The sequence below is a fragment of the Sander lucioperca genome, chromosome 15 (genome assembly GCF_008315115.2).
Source record: "Sander lucioperca isolate FBNREF2018 chromosome 15, SLUC_FBN_1.2, whole genome shotgun sequence".
NCBI lineage: Eukaryota > Metazoa > Chordata > Actinopteri > Perciformes > Percidae > Sander > Sander lucioperca.
In genome coordinates this window covers 26,668,728-26,691,166 of record NC_050187.1, presented here as the reverse complement: position 1 = coordinate 26,691,166, position 22,439 = coordinate 26,668,728, and the positions used below count along the sequence as shown (strand labels likewise).

Below are 22,439 nucleotides of genomic sequence, written 5' to 3'. Positions count from 1 at the left end.
AAGATCAGTCCGAGACCAGCTACCTACCAACTGACCACAAAGTACATATCAACTGACGGTAATTTTTATACACACAAAGTCTGAAGTCAAGATTGTTTCTATAAAATGTGATTTATTAAACAGCATACATGAAATACTGCATTCCTCGTAGAAAGCAACACACTGTTCTCTTGGCCTCTTCACAATCACGACAGTGTGTTCATCTTGACAACTTCCACAGCGCTAATAGACTCGGATGAGCTGCTAGAGTGTTATCAGCTTTATGATGTAGCAGCTGACTCTTCCTCTGGAGGTGCTAACGACAAGACTGTACTCTTGTGCTAGCTAATGTTACCTTCACCTCAACGTGAAACTCCCCATTAAGTCTGTCCCCAGCATTAACTCACTGATACAACTCGAGGCCAGTTGTACCCAACGTTGAGTTTGTGTTTCACCACATTTATTAACTTTTTTGACTTGTCTACAGAGAAACAAACCCAGGGATATGTTCAAAATCACTCCAGTCAATAATGGATCACGTAGTGTTGCATAATAAACATTTACACTATCAATAGTGGAGCACTAAATTGTAAGATTTTTAGCAAGTAATGTACAGGCTGTGAACACATTTTTCATTCCAATGTGGGATTTTGTGAGGGCGCTATATCCATATATTTTGCATTAAGTAAATGTAGTGCACCCAGTGGCAAATAAGGAGCGCTTTGGACAGACCAGATGCGTCTAGTGATGTAAAGTAAAAGCTATCCGAGTTCTCCACTCGAGGTTAGTAACACTGGCAGCATATTGCCTGACTACCGTGGGTTTTTCTGAACTCGCTCAATCAGACAGATGCTACTTTGGTGTGCTCGTATGAGCGGAGACTGCCAAAATACTGGTACAACCAAAGATGAAGATGAAGAAGATGTACCTTCCTCTGTAGACAGAAATGAAAATAACTTTGAAGAAGGAAGATCTCTGACATTTTGTGATTCTTTGGAAAACACCTGATCTGTGTTACGCAAAGTGAATCATCTGTCTGAAGGAGGCAGTGTAAAGGAAGCCATGTGTTTGATTAACGGAGTAAACAGATAGCATATAAATGAGAATATTGCAGTTTTGGGGGGGGGGGGGGGGGGCTATGTTATTTCTTGATCACTTCCTCTTTCAGCTTGTCAGCCAGATGTTTTCTCTTCTGTAGCTTCTTCCTCTCCTCAGCAGATATCTCCTGTGTAAAGAGACCAGAGCAGGCAGTAGGGTTAAAACGGGATAGAAAAGAAAACAATCACCACCAGTGGCTTAAGAAAAAGGGAGGGAGGGAAAAAGCAGAGGGAAAGACAACTTAAATACAACCAAGCACACGTGTACACATGATTACCTAGAAAACTAAACAAAAGCAGCGGGTATCATGTGATAATTATGGCACATGTATGTTCGGGGTTTTCAAAGTGGTATCAAATAATACAATATTTATATAAATTTAGCACAAAAAGTAAGGTAATTTGTGTTTGGTAGATTATTTCTCTGTGGTAACAATGCTTTTTGGCAATACATCAGAAGATTTGGCAAATTTTTCATGGGCGCAACCCACATACTCAGCTCTGCTGCTCATCCCACAAATGCATGTTCCTTACAAATGGGCACCATTTGAAAGGGAACTAAACAGGCTATCCAACAGTATAAGATTTATTGCCAAAAAGCATTGTTACCACAGAGAAATAATCTACCAAACACACATTTCCTTACTTTTTGTGCTAAGTTTAGCTTTAAACATCTAAAAGAGACTCCAGGGCTCTCAAGTGTCACGCATTGAGCGTGACAGTCACTAATTTCGGTCTATTGTCACGCACTCCCACCACACATTGTATTTCTCACGCGGAAAAACTATTTTATAATATATTTAATATGCCGCAGCGCCCAAAATTTCTCTGGTGCGCCGCTCTCGCTATGGAACCGGCAGGAATCAAGCGTGTCTCCCCTGGAGTTCTTAGTTGAGCCTGCCACTTATCAGCCAATCAAAAAAAAGAAAGGGGCTACACAATAGCCAATCAGAAAATAGCACTATTGTATCTGGGTAAGATTTAATGCAACAACCAATGAAAAAAAAAAAGCATAGAGCAGCGTACAGCCTCTTCCCTAAACGTTCGCTCATTCTGAGACCAGAGACCCAAACAGGGCTCTGTGTCTGTCAGGTCTGAGATCTACCGTATCAGCAGAGCAATCACGTAATGCACAGCAGACTATGGTGCAGGTAGATTATTTTCTGAAATATAGTGACTATTATAACTTTATTTTTCTCAAAATATCACAACTCCTCCAAATCTCAGAGAACACGGATATATTTTGAGTGTGCACAAAGTTTTGAACATGAGCAAAAATCTTGCTCAAACTTAACAATATTACAGTCCAGGGGTTTATTAATAAATTAAAATGAATTAATGTATGTATGATTAATGTATCATTGAGGTGAATAATTGTCATATGCACATTTAAGGAGGTTACTTCCTCAACAAAAGATGCAAAAGAGAAGGGAAGAGTAAATGATGCTATGATATGAATAAATAAGCCTGAGAGCCTTATTGCAATATTTTTCATTATGTTTTTATATTTGGATTGTAATCTATGTTTCCCTTTACATAAAGATATTTCCAGCATAAATTGATTCAGAAAAAGGTAGAAACAGGTGCATACAAATTCACCAGAATGCAGGAAATTAAGTGTTTAATGCTCAAAATGTTGTCAAATATTTTCTTCTGCAAGTCTGAGCAATTATTAATAACAACAACAAAAACACTAATAATAAGAAAGATATAATAATAAGAAACACCCCCATTCCTGCGATCCGTCCAACCCGCCCCCCCCTCTTTGATCCCCTGGCAGGGGGGGGGCTGACAGGTGGGGGGTAGAATGTCACTCTTGCCTGTCTTCAAAACTTGAGAGCCCTGAAGAGATATGTTGATAAACTCTAAGCATCCACAATGTAAATGAGATCTCGTTCTCTTAAAGAACTCTCTTAAAAAAGCTCAGACGGTCTGTTCGCTGTGGTCGGTTCCTTTTCTGTGCTTGAGGGATGGAGACTGAGGACTTTGAGTATGTTTGTGTCAGACAGAGTACGGCAGAGGCGGAAGAAAGTACTACACAGCAAAGCCCTCAGCAACATACTAGGCATGAATGACTACATCTGTTCACATCAGGCAGAGGCAGCTGATGGGTCACCTTCTGTTTGGAGGAGTTAGCAGAGTGTTGTGCTGGAGGAAGAGGAGCAGGAGGAAGAGGAGGAGGAGGAGGGGTATAGGCCCCATTCCTCTGGGACTGCCCCACTGCCTCCTGACAAGCCAGGCCAGGCTAGATACAGGCAGAGGGAAATGAAGAACAAGAACCCAGAAGGATGATTTGATGAAAAAGAAGAAAAAGAAATCATGAGGAAAAATGTGGGTTACAGAAAGTCAGGTGAAATTAAGTAGTATGTAGTTTTGGAATTAAAAGATAAAAAAAAAATGAACTAAAATGTTAAGTATGGATTTGAAGTCTAAATTATAAGGCCCTGGCACAATTTCTTACAGAGACTTCTGAGAGACACAACTCAAAGCCAGTGTTACCCTGAAATTATCTGTAGTCTGTTTACAACAACATCTCTCGATAACTCTGGCACTAATGTGCCAATGTGAGGAAATAAATAGTTAATTACCTCTTACATAGAGTAAAATGTAATCAGGCCTGCATAATAAAACAAGTGTTACTCATCAAGCCATGTTCTTCTACAGTACATGTGCATGGTTGAGCCTGACCTCTGACCTCTTTGTGAAAGGTGGCCAAGGTAGGACAGGAACAGGGCTGTACTTACCGGGGTGGTGGGGGTGGTGGTGGGGGCCTCCTCTGGTACGGTCACCTGCTTGGGTTTCTGCTGTTCTTTTTTCAATGCATGCAGCTTGTCTCGCTGCTGACGCAGATAGGCCGCCCTCTGCTGGAGCTGCTCCTGCTGAGACACTGACAACTCCTGGAGGGTGTAGAGGTGAAACAGGATCAGTACCTCAGTACAACTCAAACCCATGCACAAGAAAACAATATGAATTTTGCACAGTAACTCTTTTCCAACAATTAAATGTATCCAGCAGGGACGTCACTAGGATTTAAGCTTAGCCCCCAGGGTATTTGTAACTTGCGTTTGCAAAATCTTTGCACTCACATCTTTTGTTACTGTATTAGAGCTACACTTATGACAACAACCAGTCAAGAAACCAAGATGTTAACAAGTAAAAAGTGACAGACATATCCTCTTCTTCCATTTCTACTCTGTTCAACACAAGTTACTGTAGGGTTAGCTTTTAGACACATCAAAGCTGCATGGGGGAATTTACTTAGGCCAGACTTTGCTCCTGATGAGTTCTTCTGTAGGCAATGACTTAAATGCTATCTGTCTGCTCGTGTAAAAGTGTGATAAAGTAATAGCATATTATATCTAATTCCTCTCTCTATAAGATAAGTTGTCTAAAGAATGCTATTTCATTACACTAATTACTGTAACACAGTGTGGATTGGTTCAATCAGAGTGTCATTTCGCTGTGTGGTTTGGCTTGCATACAGTATAACCCAAGAACCAGAATTTTAAGGCCTACATTTAGGCAACATCTACATATTTATATAATTTATCACAGCCAATGAATGCAGAAAGTTAAGTTGGTCAGAATATAGCTAGCATATATAATAAATATAATGAAATAATTTAGTTTAGGCTATGCCTTAGTGCCTAGACCTGCCAACAAATGCTTATTGTTAGAAGAAAGCAAAAGACCCCACATTTCCTATAGACCACTACTGACCTCAATCACACCGGCTCCCTCAGAATCAACTGCCCTGCCAATCTCCTGCTTCTCTTTCTCTCTGCTAAAATATCCTTGAATATCCATCTGCTCAATGAATTGAAGGATACACCGGTACAATAGCATTAACAGAGACCCTATGACATTTAGTTTTCAGTGACAACATTCTATGGGGACTGATATTGTTTTGGAATACTATAGAGATAGGCTATATTATTGGCAATGAATAAAGAGCTGTGGATAGCTTGCTAGGTTAACTATTTCTTGTATTTTGCTCGTTCACTCTAGCTAGACTATTGTTTTCCATAGTTAACCAAAATATCCCCTTTACTTGACCTCAAGAAAACGTAGCTAAAAAGGTAAGCAGGTCATTAAAAACAACTTATTCACAATATCACAACAACAATTTCACTCTGTATCACTCACTATGTGTAATCAATCTTCCTTCACCATTCATCTGCGTGTGTGTGTGTGTGTGTGTGTGTGTGTGTGTGTGTGTGTGTGTGTGTGTGTGTGTGGGGTCTGCACAGCCTTGTGTGGCCCAAAATGCTGGACCCCACAAGGTTAAAGGGCTGTTTGAGGGTTAAGACTTGGTTTTAGGATTAGGGTTAGAAATAGGTTATGGTTAGGGTTAGGGTAAGGGTTAAGGGTTAAGGTTAGGCATTTAGTTGTGATGGTTAAGGTTAGGGTAAGGGGGCTAGGGAATGCATTATGTCATGTGTGTGTATGCAGTAGCAAGTTCAGACCAAAGAGTAGTGATGAGATGAGATGAATCCTCCAGTTACTTGCAACGCACCGGCCTGCAACACTCTGAAAGCTGCTAGTTCATACCAATGCAACGAGACGGTGCATCATCTTTGCTTGCTTGTTTGTTTTATGCCGCTTGGCTCTCTTCAGTAGCTAACTCTCTACGTCGCTCATTATCGTGCCTGTGGGGCGCTCGTTGAGTTTCTAACACTGCCATTTCGACCAGCTGACAGTTGTAAAATGGTGAATGGTTAATGGTGAAGGAAGATTGATTCACCGTAGTTAGTGATACAGAGTGCACTGTAAAAACATTTTTTTGCATTGTTTATTATTGTTGTTCTTATTATTATTATTTAGTGGGGCTTAGGCCTATTTTAGGGGTGATTTATCCTATCCAGATTAAAGGTGCTGTAGGTAGGATTGTGAAGATCCAGGACTTAGCCAAAAAATGTGAACATCGACAACTTCTCAGTCCCTCCCCCCTTTCCACTAAAGCCCAAAACGGTCTCCTAAGTCCCTCCCCCCACAAGGGAGAATGAATGCGTGTGCATGAGCAGTGATTGACACGCAGTTAGACACCCTCCCCCCCTGGCCCTGATTGGTGTATCTGAACAGGGAGCGGTGGATTTTTTAGACGTGCAAATCACACTACAGGCTGTAGGTGGTGCCAGAGGAGCCAGGGTTTTTTTTTAAATTACCTGCTTCATATAGTTCTACTGGAACATAGGGTCAGTTTCAGCAAATATGACAGAAAGTTAGTTTTATATACTGCACCTTAAGTGGTGTGCACACTAAGAAAAACCATGAAACAGTCAGACACATTCAGAAGTTTCTTCAGCTGAATTTGGTTATGACGGAATTTGATATCCTACAAAAATACAACTTCACACAACTGTGCTTAATGAAACAAGGGTAAGGAAAGACTCACAGTATATGGCTTAGAGAAGCCAGCCTCCCTGTGTGCCTCCTCCAGCCACGCCTCGGCTGCAGTCTGACTGCTGCTCTGCTCCTTGGTACTAGGGCTGAGGCTGACGGAGGGTTCGCCGGACTTTACTGGTGCTCTCACTGCTGGAAGGACTTTGGACTCCACAACGTCACTGCCACAATCTGCACATGCATATTCAAAATTAATTTGGTAACATGCAGCTTTGTCAGGTTGGTTGAGAGTTAAAAAAAAAATGATAATATAAAAAAAATATTCTTGCAGGACTGTTCATGTGGCTTATTTACTAGACAAAGAGAAACCATTTATCTCCACAATGCCTGTAACTGACATTTCCCCTCAGAGGTTAATGAGGTTTTGAAAACTATAATTTGGACTTATTCATGGCTTTCCTAAGAATAGAACAACTAAAGAGGTGGTGGAGAGTTTTAATAAGACTAAAAAAAGATAAGTTCATAGTTGTAGAGTTGGTGGTGAAAAGATGAAAGCTCTTCGGAGATACCTGGTGTGGGTTTAGACGTGGAGCTGCTCTTAGCTGCACTTTTCTTATCTCCACCTGCAGGGGCAGCCGTCTTGCTCTCTTGTTTTTTGGCAGGTTTGCCTTTGACCTGGAGGGAGGGACCCACACACATTAATACATGTTTAATGTATAATATATGTCATTAATACAGACGACACAAACTGCATCAAATTACTGCAACATGCTATTGCAGCTCCAACACCACATACAGTCCTCTGATTGTGGACTTGTAGGCACTAGTGTGTCGTACAGAAACTGTCACATTTTAAACTGTCACATTACTTTAGATTCTACAGGAATGTGACGGACTGGATACTGTCACATTATTGTAGACATACTGCTGGATTGCTGGACACTGAAAAAGATAAACCACATTTTCCAATTGACCTGATAATCTTTCTCTTATTTTGCTGGTACCTGACCAAGCAGGCACTTAAACTAAAGGCACTTGACAGTAAAGCCCCGATTGGTACCACACTGGTCAGGGTCAGTATGTGCGTATACAGTAAATGGCCTCTAAATATCAAAAGACAATGTTTCACATCAAACTGTTAATAGTGTATAAAATGCAAGAAACATTTCCCAGTCATCCTGCAATCAGCAAATGTCTATTGATATTACACACGCAACCTAATTCACATGCTTCAAAACTACAAAGCTTCTACATAGCCTCCCTACTACGCAGGCTAGGAAACAGAAAAGTTACTATCTTACCCTTCAGAATGCACTAATACTTAGGTTTTGAATATCATGCCAATACCTGTGTACCATACAGTACATTTTGATATCAGAGAAAATCACTGATGTTTACCTGTTAAAGAGCTGGCCAAAAATCTAACAAAAGGAACTTTATTTTCTACCCAATTCACATGTATTCAGTTTGACATTTACCTACCCTTTTACTCTGTGTTAGCTTTTACAGATACAGCTGAAATGGCATTAATGCATCCTCAGACTCAGCAGTAAGCTGTGGCATATTCTATCTGTTTCTACACAGATGGTTCAATTACCAGATTAAATTCAGTGGTAGTGTTTCCGTTCACTAGTGGGGCGTGGTGACCATTACTGCGGCTGCTGTCACCTTTCCCCTCAGCTTTGGCCTTAGCATGGAATAAAATAGCACATTGGAGACAGTGTCTCGTTAGAAAGGAGAGATCGGGCTTTAAGGGGAAAAGGGATGTTGGCTATAACCATTAAGCATTGGTATTATCAGGCACTATACGTCTAAACTGTGAGATCAAAGTCCAACAAAGGTAACACAGTGATGCTGCCGGTCTTACTGGTCTTATTTGGCTCATACAGCTCACAATGTCTTACTTTGGCAGCGTTGCTTTGTTGGCTCGGAGCAGAGGTGGTATTCTGGGCTTCACTGCTTTCTGCCACTGGCTTATCAGAGCAGCTGCTGAAGGTGGAGCCAACCTCTTTCTCTAACAGCAGCTTCCTGGCCATTCCCTCATCATACTCCTCTTTTGATTTTCTGAAGACAAAGTAGCAGGAGAGAAAAAGAAATATTAGATTTGATCTGAATTTCCCCTATGCATAAATTAGCCCAAGCAGAAGTAATTTCTTTTGCAAAGCCTGAAATGCCTTAACTGGTCCTGCTACAGAGCATTCAAGAGCCCACTTGGACTGTTTTTTTAGATCCAGGACTGTTTAGAAGCCCAGTTGTGATAACAGCTTAGTTAATCTACAGTTAAGCAGGTTCTATTGACTATTTGCAACGCCCTCCCTAACCACAACTGAGAGACCATCTTTAAAAGGGGCCTGGAACCTCACCTATTCCAACTGGCTTTCCATAGCTCAGCCAGCTAGCCCAGGCTTCTCTCCCAATTTTTTTCTCTCTTTATGATCTTTCATCCTGTTACATAAAGCGACTTTGAGTACCTAGAAAAGCCCTATATAAATGTGATGCATTATTATTTAACCTTTGGCAAATGGCACAAATGGACTAGAAACTAGAATAAGACAGCGATGTCAAGGATTTCCCTTGGATAATCGCTATGCCCCAGCTTGCTGACAGGCATCACCGGGGCCCCACACACAGATCCTTTAATTTGATTTCTTTAACAACTTAAACTGCCTTAGAGGAGACTTGCACAAAGCATTAACCAGTAGGTGTGCAAATAAAGAGAGATGTTTAAGGGCAAGAAAAGGATGATTTAGTATTTCATTTTTCAAAGAAAAGCTGTAAAAAAACTGCATTATATGTGTTTTGTGAGACTGATAACAAAATAAAACAAAGATTATCAATCAATCAATTCCTCACTAAGGATCTTCTTTCAGCGCATGACGTTTTCACACAAACTGTAAAGAACATTATAGAATGAAAGTCAACTTGCATACGTTGAGACTTGCTGTAGAATCAGTTGCAGAAAAGCATTGTATTGGCAATATGTATTGTCAGGAAATTTATCCCAGAAGACAATAAGCAAACATGAAAAGGAAAATTTGTAAAATTGTTTATATCTTGGAGTTTCTGAAGTCTCTCCAATTTGATTTTCAGATCATAGTGAAATGAACTGAAACCAGTGGTGATAGAAGGGAGGAAATGCAGACTAATGCAGTACTGATAAGCAGTTAAGGTACCTTGGTAAGACAAAGGGGATAAACATACTATTTCTCTCAGCTGCTCGTTTAGTGTCAATCCCTCCAACCTAAATTAGCTTGACCCTAAGGAGCTTAACTGCAGCTCCATTAGACTCAGTGTGTTCTACTTCGTCAGACTGCTACTAGCAAAATCCCATTAAAGAGCAGGGGCAGGAGCTTCTAGACGCCTGGACACATACAGGCAATGGATGGATTGCATAAAGAAAATGTGAAAATATCCAAACAATAAAATGTGGAAAAAATATATATTTAATTACATGATGACTAACTTAAGTAGTTAGTAAAAAATAACCCACACATCTTCTGACCTAAAGTGTAAGATGTTTTACAGAATACTTTTATTTGTGATATTTCAGCCTAAAAATATAAAGTGAAACACAAATCTATTCAATTTAGTGTGGTAGTTTGTTGCATGTGCTTCACAAAAGGTTGAGGATTGAAAGATCAAACCAGGCCTACATTTTACATAAACACTGGTAATGAGTGCACTCTTACACAGCTGATTTTTGTGCTTACTATCAGAATTAAGAGAGTAAAAGGTCAAGGATAAGATATTAGCTAACTCATCATTGCTACCCAGAACATCACAACTCCACCATTCAGTAATAATAGTACTTCTTTGATTCTACCTTTTTATCTATCGTTCATGCACACTAATTTTCAACTTTGCTGGAAATAATTCAAGACCTGTCAAAAAGACTGTCCATCATCCAGGTCAGGATATCTAAGAAGTTAAAATCCTTGTTTCAATTGACTAATTTGATTGTGGTTCCCATGCAATAAAACATCCAGCCACTGCAAAGTCTTTAAGAGAGTGAAAGATAGCAAGAGAGTTATTACTGAAGGAGAAGTTAGAGATGCAATAGCGTCACTGAAAACAGGAAAGTCACCGGGGTTAGACGGGTTACCAGTTGAATATTATAGGAAATATATTGACTTATTGGCATACTGACAAAAGTATATAAAGAGTCATTTGATATGGGGCAACTACCAGATACGTTTAATGAGGCTTTAATTACTTTGATCCTGAAGAAAGACAGAGACCCTACAGACCCGGGGAGCTATAGACCCATAAGTTTAATAGATGTTGATGGCAAAATTCTTACTAAAGTGCTTGCCACAAGAATAGAAAGATCTATGCCATATATAGTGCATGCAGATCAAGTGGGTTTTGTCAAAGGGCGCTCTTCATCAGATAATGTTAGGCGGCTATTACATCTTATGTGGGCCAGTCGTGATGCGGACACGCCCACCGCAGCGTTCTCGTTGGACACAGAAAAAGCATATGACAACTGGCTAAATTATGCTATGCTATGGTAACTGGCTTACCTCTTTTATACACTGAGGATGTTTGGATTCAGAGGGGATTTCATTAAATGGATTAAGATTGTTTACTTGTCTCCTAAGGCGTGTGTTCTAACTAATGGCCTGAAATCTCCCTTCTTTGGCCTCATGAGAGGCCAGAAACAGGGGGACCCATTGAGTCCGCTGCTTTTCACCATATTCCTGGAACCATTAGCTGTAGCGCTAAGAGCAGATACAGATATTAAAGGGGTGTGGGGTGGTGGGACAGAACATAAATTGTTTTAATATCCGGACAATATTTTGCTGCTTATTTCGGACCCGGCTAATTCTATTCCCATAATCCTAAATAAAATTGAAACCTTTTCTCAAATATCTGGTTATAAAATTAATTGGCAGAAATCGGAGGTGATGCCTGTACCTAGGTCTTGCTCTCAGTCAGAGATCTCTAACTTTCAATTTAGATGGATCCCAGTGGGAATGAAATACCTAGGATTAAAGTTAACTGCTGATCTGTCAGATATAATGGAAATTAATTTAATGCCATTACTCCAAGAGATGAAAAATAATCTGGAAAGATGGAAGATAATTAATCTCACCTTGTGGGGCACAATTAATACTATTAAGATGGTGATAGCACCACAATTTAATTATATATCAATGATGCTGCCAGTAATTGTTCCTAGTGGCATATACAAACAATATAATCAAATGGTTAAAGATTATTTGTGGAATGGAAAAAAGCCAAGGATTAATATTAAAAAACTATGTTCTAATAGGGAAAAGGGGGGCTTGGCCCTTCCAAATGTAGAAATATATAATTTAGCTTTCGAATTGGCTAAACTGGTGAGGCATTGGGCTAACTATGGGTATCAACCAGATTGGATAAAGATAGAAATGGCCATGGTGGCTCCCTCCAGACCCATACAGGCTCTTTCTCAGATTAGGGTGGTAGAGGGGGGGAAAATCCCATTCTGAAGCACTCTCAATGGGTGTGGTCTGAGGTGCATAGGTTGATGGGGAAATCACAATACAAGCAGGGGTATTCTTCCATATGGGATAATCCACGTATCGTGATAGGTAAACACTCATTTTGTTGGGATTCTTGGCAGAGGAACAGTATATGTGTGATTGATGATCTATATAAGGATGCAGTTTTTAAGTCATATCAGGAGTTAGTGGATCAATTTTTTTTGGAGGGAAGGGGTGAATTTTGGAAATATCTACAGCTAAGGAGCAGTGTGCGAAGTGTGTTCCCACTTAACAGAAGTATAGAGGAATCTAATATGTTGCAAAACCTTTTTGATTTACCAAGTACAATCATAGTGCCTCAACATTTTACAAAAATATAATGGAATTACAAAGTGTGAATACTGAGAATCTTAGATTAATATGGCAAAGAGATTTAGAATGTGAAATAGGTAAGGAGAAATGGCATGATATAGTTTCCAAGGTTGGGTGGGCCACTAGGGATATTAGAAGCAAATGTGCTCAGTACAAAAATCATACATAGATACTACTATACTCCTATGAAGCTTTTCAGAATGGTCTTAGTAGAAGACAAAAGGTGTTGGAAGTGTAAGGGAGAAAATGGTACATTTCTACATGTCTTTTGAGAATGTCCTGTGGTATTACCTTTCTGGAAAGAAGTATTGAGGAAACTGGGAGATTGGTTGGGACAAAGATTACCGGAATCTCCACTGGGAGATAGCACACTTTCGCCACGAGGAGTCAACAAAGGGTAGCATACGCTAATAACCGCAAGCCTCATCACTGCAGCAAGGCTGATACTGAGGAACTGGAAAAGCACGAACACACCGAGGCTCACACTGGACTCAACTGATGACGGAGACTGCAGCTTACGAATATTTGATTGCCAGGAAGAACAATGTTAAAGGGAAGTTCCATTTAGTATGGGACTATTTCTTTTCATATATTAAGGGCCTGATACATTAAATATATGTTGTAACACATCACAGGTGATATAATCACAAACAATATAGTGGTACAGAGGGGTGCTGTCCTTTAAGTTTAGTTTCGACTGCCTTTTTGTGTTTTGTTGTCATTTGTAAGTTGGTTGTATTATTTGTTGAAAAATAAATAAATACTTTAATGACAAAAAAAAAAAGATAGAGATAGATAGATAGATAGATAGATAGATAGATAGATAGATAGATAGAGAGAGAGAGAGAGAGAGAGAGAGAGAGAGAGAGAGAGAGAGAGAGAGAGAGAGAGAAAGAAAGAAAGAAAGAAAGAAAAAGAGAGAGAGAGAGAGAGAAGTACAGTACAGATGACTTACCTGAGAACCTCCTGTAGGATTTTCATCTCTTGATCCTGCAACTCTGTCATTACGTCCGCACCAGCAGTCAGGCACTCTGGGAGGGCCCCTACACACACACCAGGCATATTACCTGCAGCTAAATAACTAGTGTTTTCCTGTTTGTGAGTGTGTGTTTGGGTGTATGTATGTGTGTTAATCCAGCCTACCGTTCCTTTCTTTAATGACCCTGAGGGCTTGAAGCTGCAGCTCCATGTTCTTTTGGACCATCAGTGAGCGAAATATCTGGAAGTCATCTGTAGCCAGAACTGGCTGGAACACTGACTGAACGATAGAGATAGTTAAGATATTTGAATTCCAGAAAAAGGCATCTGTTAGATTATCTAACACTAAACGATAAAGACTAAATAATATATAATTATAATATTAATAATATTAGTCAATGTTCCTATAAAGTATTGCCCTGTATATCAGGACAGTATGTGCAGTACTTCAAGCTTAGCAGACACTCAACTAAAGTCCAGACACATATCAAACTTTGTTGGCAAACAGAGTGGTACTTAGGCCTAATCTTTCACATTAGCTTCCTGTCTAAATTCAAAAGTCTCTCCCCCATCTAGGCTAATGCTAGGTAAATCTGACAAACTTTAAATGCAAGTTCAGTGTTCTTAGTTCAACTGGGTCACCACCAGGTTCTCAGTCTCCATGCTCAGCTTCTCTCTTCCTCTTCCTCACTATTTCCCCTTCTCCCTTTGTCAGTCCATCTTACTGTTTCTGCCTGAAGCCAAAACCTACAGTATATATCCTGTTTCTCTGAGTAACTACAGTAGCTAAGTTTAAAGAGAAATGACACTGCAATACATTACTCCGCCTCCGTCTGTCCACTGTATGCTTGTTGTCAACAACTGAAAGGATGCTTTGTCAGTGAGGATACATACCGTGTGCTCACTTTAGTCATAACAAATTAACTGAATTATGCAACAAAACTGTCTGAGATAAAGATTATAAATTAAAGGAGCCCGAGCCTTAATCTTTTTAAAATCTTTTTCCCTTCAGAACTAATTAAGGTATTATGTATAGGATTAATTAAGGTATTATGTATAGGATTAATTAAGGTATTATGTTTAGGCCTAGCTGAATTCACTATCCAGGACACAAAGGTGAAATAATCTGTCATATAGTTAACCCCAAAAAGCAACTAAAAGGCATCATGAGTCGACTCTACACACTACACAAAATAAGGCTAACATAACTGTGACATTAATAATGATAATTTATTAATCTGAAAGTTTTCACTCTGTTAGAATACACATTTCACACAGGCCTGAAATACACACACATGCTCAGTACCTATACATGCACTAATGGAGAGATGTCAGAGTGTCGATGATCTGTCGATGGACAGGCGCCCCGAGTAGTTGGGGGTTCAGTGCCTTGCTCAAGAGCACTGCCAAGGCACCTCTCCAGCTACCAGTCCACCACCATACTTTGGTATGTATGGGGACTTGAACCAGTGACCCTTCTGTTTCCAACCCAACTCCCTACAGACTGAGCTACTGCCACCCCCATTAAACCCATTAACTATTTATCTCCGTGGTAATTAATGAGATCCAAATCTCCTGAGGATTGCGGTGAAATCAAGATCTGCATCTCTGCCAATCTGGCACAGCCATATTACACCTGTTGATCAGTGCCAAGGGAAATCTAACAATATACTTTAAAAACGGTGAAATTGTAACTAATATTATTTTAAAATTTGTAATAATATACGTTTAAAACGTCATGTTATTTGGAAAGTTGTTGTCTCAAACAGCTTGGGCAAACAGTTACAACTTTTAACACACAGACACACCACACACACACACACACACACCCGTCATGACAATTGCAATCGAAAAATTGAATCGTCGATGCTGGATTAAGCTATACTGTTTAATCCAGACAAAACCGCACGGTTGAATTTCAGCATGCATGCACATTTTGTAGCCTAAACAGAGCAGCTTATATTGGTTATGTTAGAGAGAGCAACAAGTTAGCAGACTGCTGAGTCGCCCTCTCTGCTCTGTCTGCGTCAAGTAGGTCTTGTTTCTCTGGAAATTCAAAGACAAACTTTTTTTTCCTTTTCACTTTATTGACAAATTGTCAAGTTTCCAATTGACTGAAGATATACATAGTAAGTTATTGTTACATTATGTTGTTAATAAATGTTTTAAATTTGACTGTGAAATGTAGTGTGGTACATTGCAAACAAAGGTCAGATATTATATTGCATACAAGTCTAGTCTAAAAATAGCATAGCAACCTGTGCTTTAAAAATAAATAAATGTAAAAATCGAGAATCGAAGAATCGAAAATATACTCGAATCGAGGATTTGGAGAATCGTGACACCCCTACAGGTAACACACTTCAGCCTGACAAAGTCATGGCACTTAAATAGGACAGATGTAAACATCCACATGTCTCAAATTCAATCCTCAACGATCCAATATTGTCGATACAAAGTTAAAAGATAATGTATCGTTGTCCAAAGAATCAATATAATATTGTATCGTGATAAAACGTGTGATTTACCCCCCTAGTTGTTGTAGATCATATCACAAACTGAATTCTCATTTTGCTGATTCAACAGGAAAACACAAATCTGCCATGGAAGAGACAGAGACCAGCTTTGTTTGGCACCAGCTACAAAACAGTATAACTGGGGGGGGGGGGGGTTGTGTAAGCAAATCCCATCCTTAATTCTTGATTCAGGTTAACTGGCAAGCTGACAGTGGTGTGCAAAACAGGGAGCTTAACTTACCTGCAGTGTTTTGGATTTGGCAAAAGGAGAGCTGCATGCATCCAGAAACTGCTGCTCGTTGATGCCAACATCCTGCATGTAATTCTCCAACAGCTTCTCCACCTAAAAAAGCAAAGCAGCTTACATCAGTCCAGTTTGATGAGTCAGCAATGTAAAACCACTAATGAGTAATGTTGATGAAGCAGTTTGACACATGTGGCCCAAAGACTGTACTCACCAAATTCTTATACTGCTGGTGGATCTCTGTGTATGATAACTTATTTTCATCTTCGTCATCAAAAACTAAGAAAAGGCCAAATAAATATTATACATAAATGTCAGTAATTCAACATTTATACTGTGCCCATTGGAAACATTTGAAAAACATAAAATGTATTTATTTACCTAGCTAGCTAGCTATGTATGTTTAGTAGCGTTAATTGCCCACAATAAGTTAATATACATGACACTTAGCTAGCTAATGTTAAGGTTTCTACTTTGCTAGCTATGTTCCCTACGTTAACCTTTACGGAGTTATAACTTGCTAACGTATCTTTATCGACTACTGTGTCCTTTGTTGTTTTATGTCGAAATTTAAAAGTCTGATTAACTCACAAAAAGGCGTGTATTAAGTGCTGAGTTATCAAACGGTTTCACAGCCTACAAATATGTCAACAAAAACATCGCAAGTTAGCGCTAGCTTAGCCACCGAGCTAACGGTGCACACCTCCAGGGAGGCTTTAACGCTACATAGAGAGAACGGATAACCTGTTTTTTACCTGTGCATTTGTTTTCGATGAAATCCGTGACAGGAATGACCCATTCAGGACTTCCCAGGTAGCCAACGATGCTCTCTACAACCCATTCACTGTCATCCTCAGCCATGTTGGCTGCTGCTGGGTAACAACAACACCACCAGCACAGCGATGTTCGTCAGGTCGGCTTGTCCAACTCCACTAACTTTACACCGCGAATATACACAACCCAAACAGGTGGAAAAAGACATCTGGTTTATTGTCCTTCATAAACGAGTTCCCATTGAGCGTCACAGTGGCTGTTTCACCACTCTTGACGGGACGGGACGGTCTCCGGAAAGAAAAGCGCACTCATGAATTTGTAGCCCAGAGTAGTGACGCCTAATCGGTTGCTAAGGTAACCGTTACGTCAGTCCCCTGCTTTTCGAGCCCAGACAGGTACCAGACACAGGTATGTCTGCTGCTGTCTCTCCATTTCACTTTATTTCTCCATTTTCACTTTATTTCATAACACCTTTTCTTGTCTATGTCAGCTGTATACAGTCCAGTGGTGGAATGTAACTAAGTACATTTACTCAAATACTGTACTTGAGCACAAATTCGAGGTAGGCCTACTTGAATTATTTGAGCCTATTTGTATTGGCTACTTTATACTTCTTCTCTACTACATCTCAGAGGCAAATAGTGTACTCTGTACTCCACTACATTTATCTGACAACTTTAGTTACTCTTCAGATTAGAATTGTGTACACCTTCCTGTCCAATGAAAACCATACCTCCAAATTTGGTGATTTTGAATTAGATTTATTTATTTTTTTTTCTGATAAATTGAAGGATTACATGTTCCTTTGTGGGTTGAGAAAATGCTTTGGCACCACTGGGCATGAGTTACAATTGGCATACCACAATAAATAAAATACCAAACATTTGATACATCTCAGCTGTAACATGTTGGCTATAAATGTTTGAATCCTATATTGTATTGATGGATTCAAATACAGCATGTTAAATGTGTTTGCTGCTTTAACCTTAGAGTGAATTGGGTTCTGTAGAATCAGGTGAACATTATTGGTAATTATTCTGTCTGCAATCAGATAATATGTTTCTCTGGAAACCTGAATACTCCTCTGCTTAGCCAGAGGCCTGTCCATTCAGGCTACATATAGGGCCTGACTGACAGCCACAGTGCAGTGATGTACTAAGGATTAACTTCTAATGTAAGCCACTCTCTGCTTTAATTAACAGCCTTTGTGTTGAGGAAACACAAGTCACTTATACTTTAACACAAATATACACAACAAACACACACACACACACACACACAAAAAGCTAAGAGTACTCATTTTTTTAATAAGAGTAAAAACATAGCAGTCATATAATTCAGTAGTGTGCATTAACAAGGGTATTCAATAAATATACATTCCTTCTGTATTTTTTTTAAAGGTATATAAGCTTTCATTATTATCATTATCTCTAGAAAGGCTCATAGCTACTGTGCACAGTTCATAAAGGCAAGGCATGCAAGCAGTAGTCATGCCAAAACAGTTCAATAGAATAAAGGTAGGCAACATTAAAAAGCTTTTACAGTGAGCATTTAAATAGTAGTAGTGCTTCCGTCTGTTAAACTTTGCAGCTACCTCAAACCCATCTACCCTTCTGACTTCAGGAAAACAGTAACTTTCACAGAGGATTCAGTGAACATTGCTCAATCTTACTAGAGGAATGCACAGACGGACAAGTGACACAGAAACATTCCTACTGTTTTTGCTTGGATTATGTAATTTGCATGTAGCAGATTGTAAACTGTTGCTGATTAAAGGTGTAGTCCTGGTCCCTGCTAACTGGAAAAAATCACTGTTTTTAATTATCAAAATAGTTTAAGAACAACTAAACATAAGGCCTTGGGCACAGGGTACATTAGCAACATTCCTGCCCCCAGTGTAACAATCATAGATAATAGCAGCATAAAGTACTGAGTCTGACCAGCTGTCAGATTACAAGCAATACAGTGTGTTGAAGTGGTGCTTCGCAAGAAAACATGTGGACATTATTATTGAGATAATGCTCAAGTTCTACACACTCTGTGGAGAAACTGTTCTACAAATGAAACAGATGATTGTGTTTGCTTTCATATAGAAGTGTTAGTGTCATAAAAGATTCAGTTTTTGGATGAATTAATGTTTGTGTCTTGCGCAGAAAGAGAGACTGGTTAGGGCACATACAGCAGCAAGGGAAAGTTGTTTTTTGTGTTAAAATTAAGTTTTTAGTTATGTAGCTATCAACAGAATTTTAGTTCAAATATTTGCAGGAAAACCACTAACAGTCCCATGTCGCTGCCTTTTATACATTTGATAAGAATTGACATATAAACAGTAGATGTGAACCAACATGTATTCTTGGTCAAGACTGATTTAAAAAAATGTATCATGTCATATTGCAGCAAATTAGTGTGAGAAGAAGTGTTCTTTCTCAAGACATCCTCTAGATGGCAGAAGTTATCCATCATGACCAGAATATAATTGTCAAGCTCTGTGTTTTTGACTATATGTGTCCTGTCCATATCTGTTATGACTCACTGCAAGACCGGACTGAGTCTGTGTTTGACCTGTAGTACAAAAAGTGCAGGCACAAATACAGAAACAGAATACCATCAAATGATATCCACCAAAAATCCAGTGATATATAATTTTAGCACATATGACTGCCTTATACTTTATGGTTACAGCTAAACCTTCTATGCATTCTGACCACAAATTTAGTTTTCTGGCAGAATTTTTTAATGCAATTATTCTTCCTGCTCAGTGAACTCAGACAAAGCACTCATTACACCCTTCACATTAAAGCGCTGACCATAACACCCTGCATATTGATGATGAAGACATCACTATGTACCTTTCTCTGGAAATGTTTTTGTGTTTCCTTGATTAATGGCCTGGAAGTTAAAAAAAAAAATGATCCTACATCATAAACGTACAAGCATTGTTGCAATCACAGCAAAGAGTTTGTAAAGGTCTAAACTGACATGCAATCATTCAAAATGCAAATGTCGGTACTAGCTTTCAGTCAAAAGTAAATTAGTTGTTCTTTACTAACAATCACATGTATTTAGCTCTACCTCCACACAGTAAAGGTAATATATATTCAGTCACAGGCATGCCTTTACAGGAAACAATGTCCTTGAGGTTAAACTGCTGCAACTGCGACTGTCAAGCTCTGTTAAAAATTCATTGTATTGATTTGACAGCAGAGACCCTCTGGCCCCTTCTTCTAAGTTAACTGCTCATTTTGTTCAATAAGTCACAACATAGCATTTGGAAGAATACTTTAGATCTCCATTCAATTCATATTATTTTCCTAGGATTTGTATATTGGAACTGGAATGATTTTCTATAGCTGTTCAGATCTATAGCCCCTCTTCCTCCAGGGTAAAATACCTGCTTTCCACTTAATGCAGGCTGTAGTTTTTCAATGGTGGCAACTGACTGAAAACTCCACGCCTTAGTACATTTGATGTTGTGTAATAAACACAGTAGAATAGGTGCATCATCTAATTTAATTATGACCACCATAAAATAAAACATTTTAATATAGGCCTACACCATCCTGCTGTGGAGAGATATATGACACATCGTGTCCTGGATTATGTAACCGCTGTCTGTATTGTGTTTAGTGCTTCTGATATTGAGATTAAAACATGGTGGACATGATTTGATCAGCTCCTCAACTGTGGGTCAGCACTCAAAGTTAGTTATGTGGTTGTTTCTATTGCAGGACTAATGGCAATGTGTTCTTGTGAGTGGAAATTAAATTGCAATTTTGACTGTAAATATTTAAAAACCCTTTAGAGGGATCTGTGTTAATACACACAGTACACATAAGGTTGTTTTCTATTAATGTCATTTGACATTAGAATAAATCGGAAGATCTGAAGTTATCAGTGGTAATAAATATGTTTACAGTTTTAAGGAATTATTTGAATGCACAGTAACCTATTCAGAAGACTGCTGGAGATGCACAAATTATTTACATGAGGCCAAAGTATCCACAACCAATTAGTACAGAGGCAATATGATATCCACAGCATGTACAGTAAAGCTGTGTTGTAAGTCTTCCGCTACTTTGGAGTGTATCTTTAATGATAAATGTTGCTAGTGTAGCTACAAGTGCTGCACTGCTTTCCATCTCATAGGCATGCAGGCATGATTTCTCCCTTTTAAAGGGTGATCAATTATGACAAACATCTAAAGTGACATACAATAATTAGGCAATCAGTAAGATTGCAAGATTTCCTTGACAGAATCTCAACAAGGAGAGAAAAAAAACTTACATTAGTAGTAAGGTTGTAAGTTATTATTACAGTGTATTAATCAATGTTTCTTCCAAACCAAAATGTTTTGGTTTCATTCCTAAAAAAAATCCATCAAAAGTGCCAGTCTGCAGTGGCGCGTTTACTTTCCTTCCTGAGTTCTTCCGTGAACATGATCAAATACCAGGTAAATGATAAAAACCAGGTATTACTTAAATCTTAAAAGTTTTTGTTTTCTTCAAAATGGCGTCAATAAAATGCTACAAAGACCCAGTGTGTTAAGTCCATTGCTACTGAAAGAGAACAGTTCTCATCATTCAGTGAAAACAAACTTATCATGCTTTGTGGTCACAGGGACCTGTTAAAGATCTCTCTGCTGCCGCTGCTCTCAGCTGACTGACTAGGTGGTTCCTTTGGATTGTCATGGTAATTACCTTTGATTTGGACCTGTCTGTTATCAAGGTGACTCATTTCGACTCGTCCCCTCTCTTGGTAACTGTCTATAATTGGCACCAGTCCATTGGCCTTGCCTTGGCGACTAACTTTACTTAGTCTGTCATCATTGTGCTTTGTTTTAACTGGCGTCTGTCCATCATCCTTGTGATTGTGTCTCATTGGTGCAGGTCCGTTATCATGCTGGCCTGTTCTGATTAGCACGTGTCCATTGTCTAAGTGGCTAGTTCTGACTGGCATCAGCCTTTTGATCTGGGGCTTGTTGCAGACGGGGATCTTATTGGCCTGCAGGGAGTGGGTATAACGTGAAAACCAGTCCCTCTCGAATGCAGCCCGTAGCTGCTCCACCACTGTGGAATTCCTCTCCTCGATGCCCTCTGGCTGACTGATCACGAGTCCTGCTCCTGCATTAAAGCTAAATTCATTCCCCACCCAGTCAAGGTTACCTGTCAGGACACCAAGGAAGAAACAAATAAGTGACCACAGTTTTATGTCACAAATATCTTGTAGCACAACAGATAAGTCAAAAACACCATGCCAAGATGACCAACAATCTTTAAACATTGCCAATGGGAAAAGCTTGCCGGGCTCTTTCTAAACTTCAAAAATGTGAATAACAGCACCTCTAAAGCTCACTAATTAACACATTGTTTCTTGTTTGATTAATCCGTACACAAACTAAAATAAAATAATTTGCTGTTGAGATCTGCATGAGTCATAAAGTCTGGTCAATGAGCTCACCTAAATAAATGGATCTGTCTGTCACCATAAACCTGTTGTGGTTTATTCCCTGGAGACTGCCATCCCTCTGGACTCTACCGTTGAAGATCTTCTACACTCACTCACGCACACACACACACACACACACACACACACACACACACACACACACACACACACACACACACACACACACACACACACACACACACACACACACACACACAGTGAG

General features: G+C 39.4%; 2 protein-coding genes across 5 annotated transcripts in view; both read right to left on the bottom strand.

Moving 5' to 3' along the window:
* Positions 1–92: 92 nt before the first annotated feature.
* Positions 93–17,117, bottom strand: cfap36 (cilia and flagella associated protein 36). 3 transcript variants are annotated; one of them, XM_031315937.2, is made up of 12 exons: positions 16,753–17,117; positions 16,212–16,276; positions 15,995–16,096; positions 13,403–13,517; positions 13,215–13,302; positions 8,324–8,483; positions 8,017–8,106; positions 6,989–7,094; positions 6,472–6,650; positions 3,821–3,973; positions 3,193–3,321; positions 93–1,204 (listed from the first exon to the last, which is right to left on the bottom strand). In XM_031315937.2, the coding sequence occupies exons 1-12, from the start codon at positions 16,856–16,858 to the stop codon at positions 1,121–1,123; spliced, it is 1,377 nt and encodes a 458-aa protein (XP_031171797.2). In that variant the 5' UTR covers positions 16,859–17,117; the 3' UTR covers positions 93–1,120. The 3 variants fall into 3 exon arrangements, with proteins under 3 accessions (XP_031171797.2, XP_031171799.1, XP_031171798.2); XM_031315939.2 differs by lacking the exon at positions 3,193–3,321; XM_031315938.2 differs by lacking the exon at positions 8,017–8,106.
* Positions 17,118–18,058: 941 nt separating this feature from the next.
* LOC116061762 (inactive phospholipase D5-like) overlaps positions 18,059–22,439 on the bottom strand; it is a 54,259-nt gene continuing 49,878 nt past the window's right edge. For both annotated transcript variants that reach the window (XM_031316118.2, XM_031316119.2), the window contains exons 9-10: positions 22,229–22,319; positions 18,059–21,933 (exon numbers count right to left, since the gene is read on the bottom strand). In XM_031316118.2, the coding sequence (XP_031171978.1) occupies positions 21,383–21,933; positions 22,229–22,319 (642 nt within the window). In that variant the 3' untranslated portion in view covers positions 18,059–21,382. The remainder of the gene's footprint in view (positions 21,934–22,228; positions 22,320–22,439) is intronic.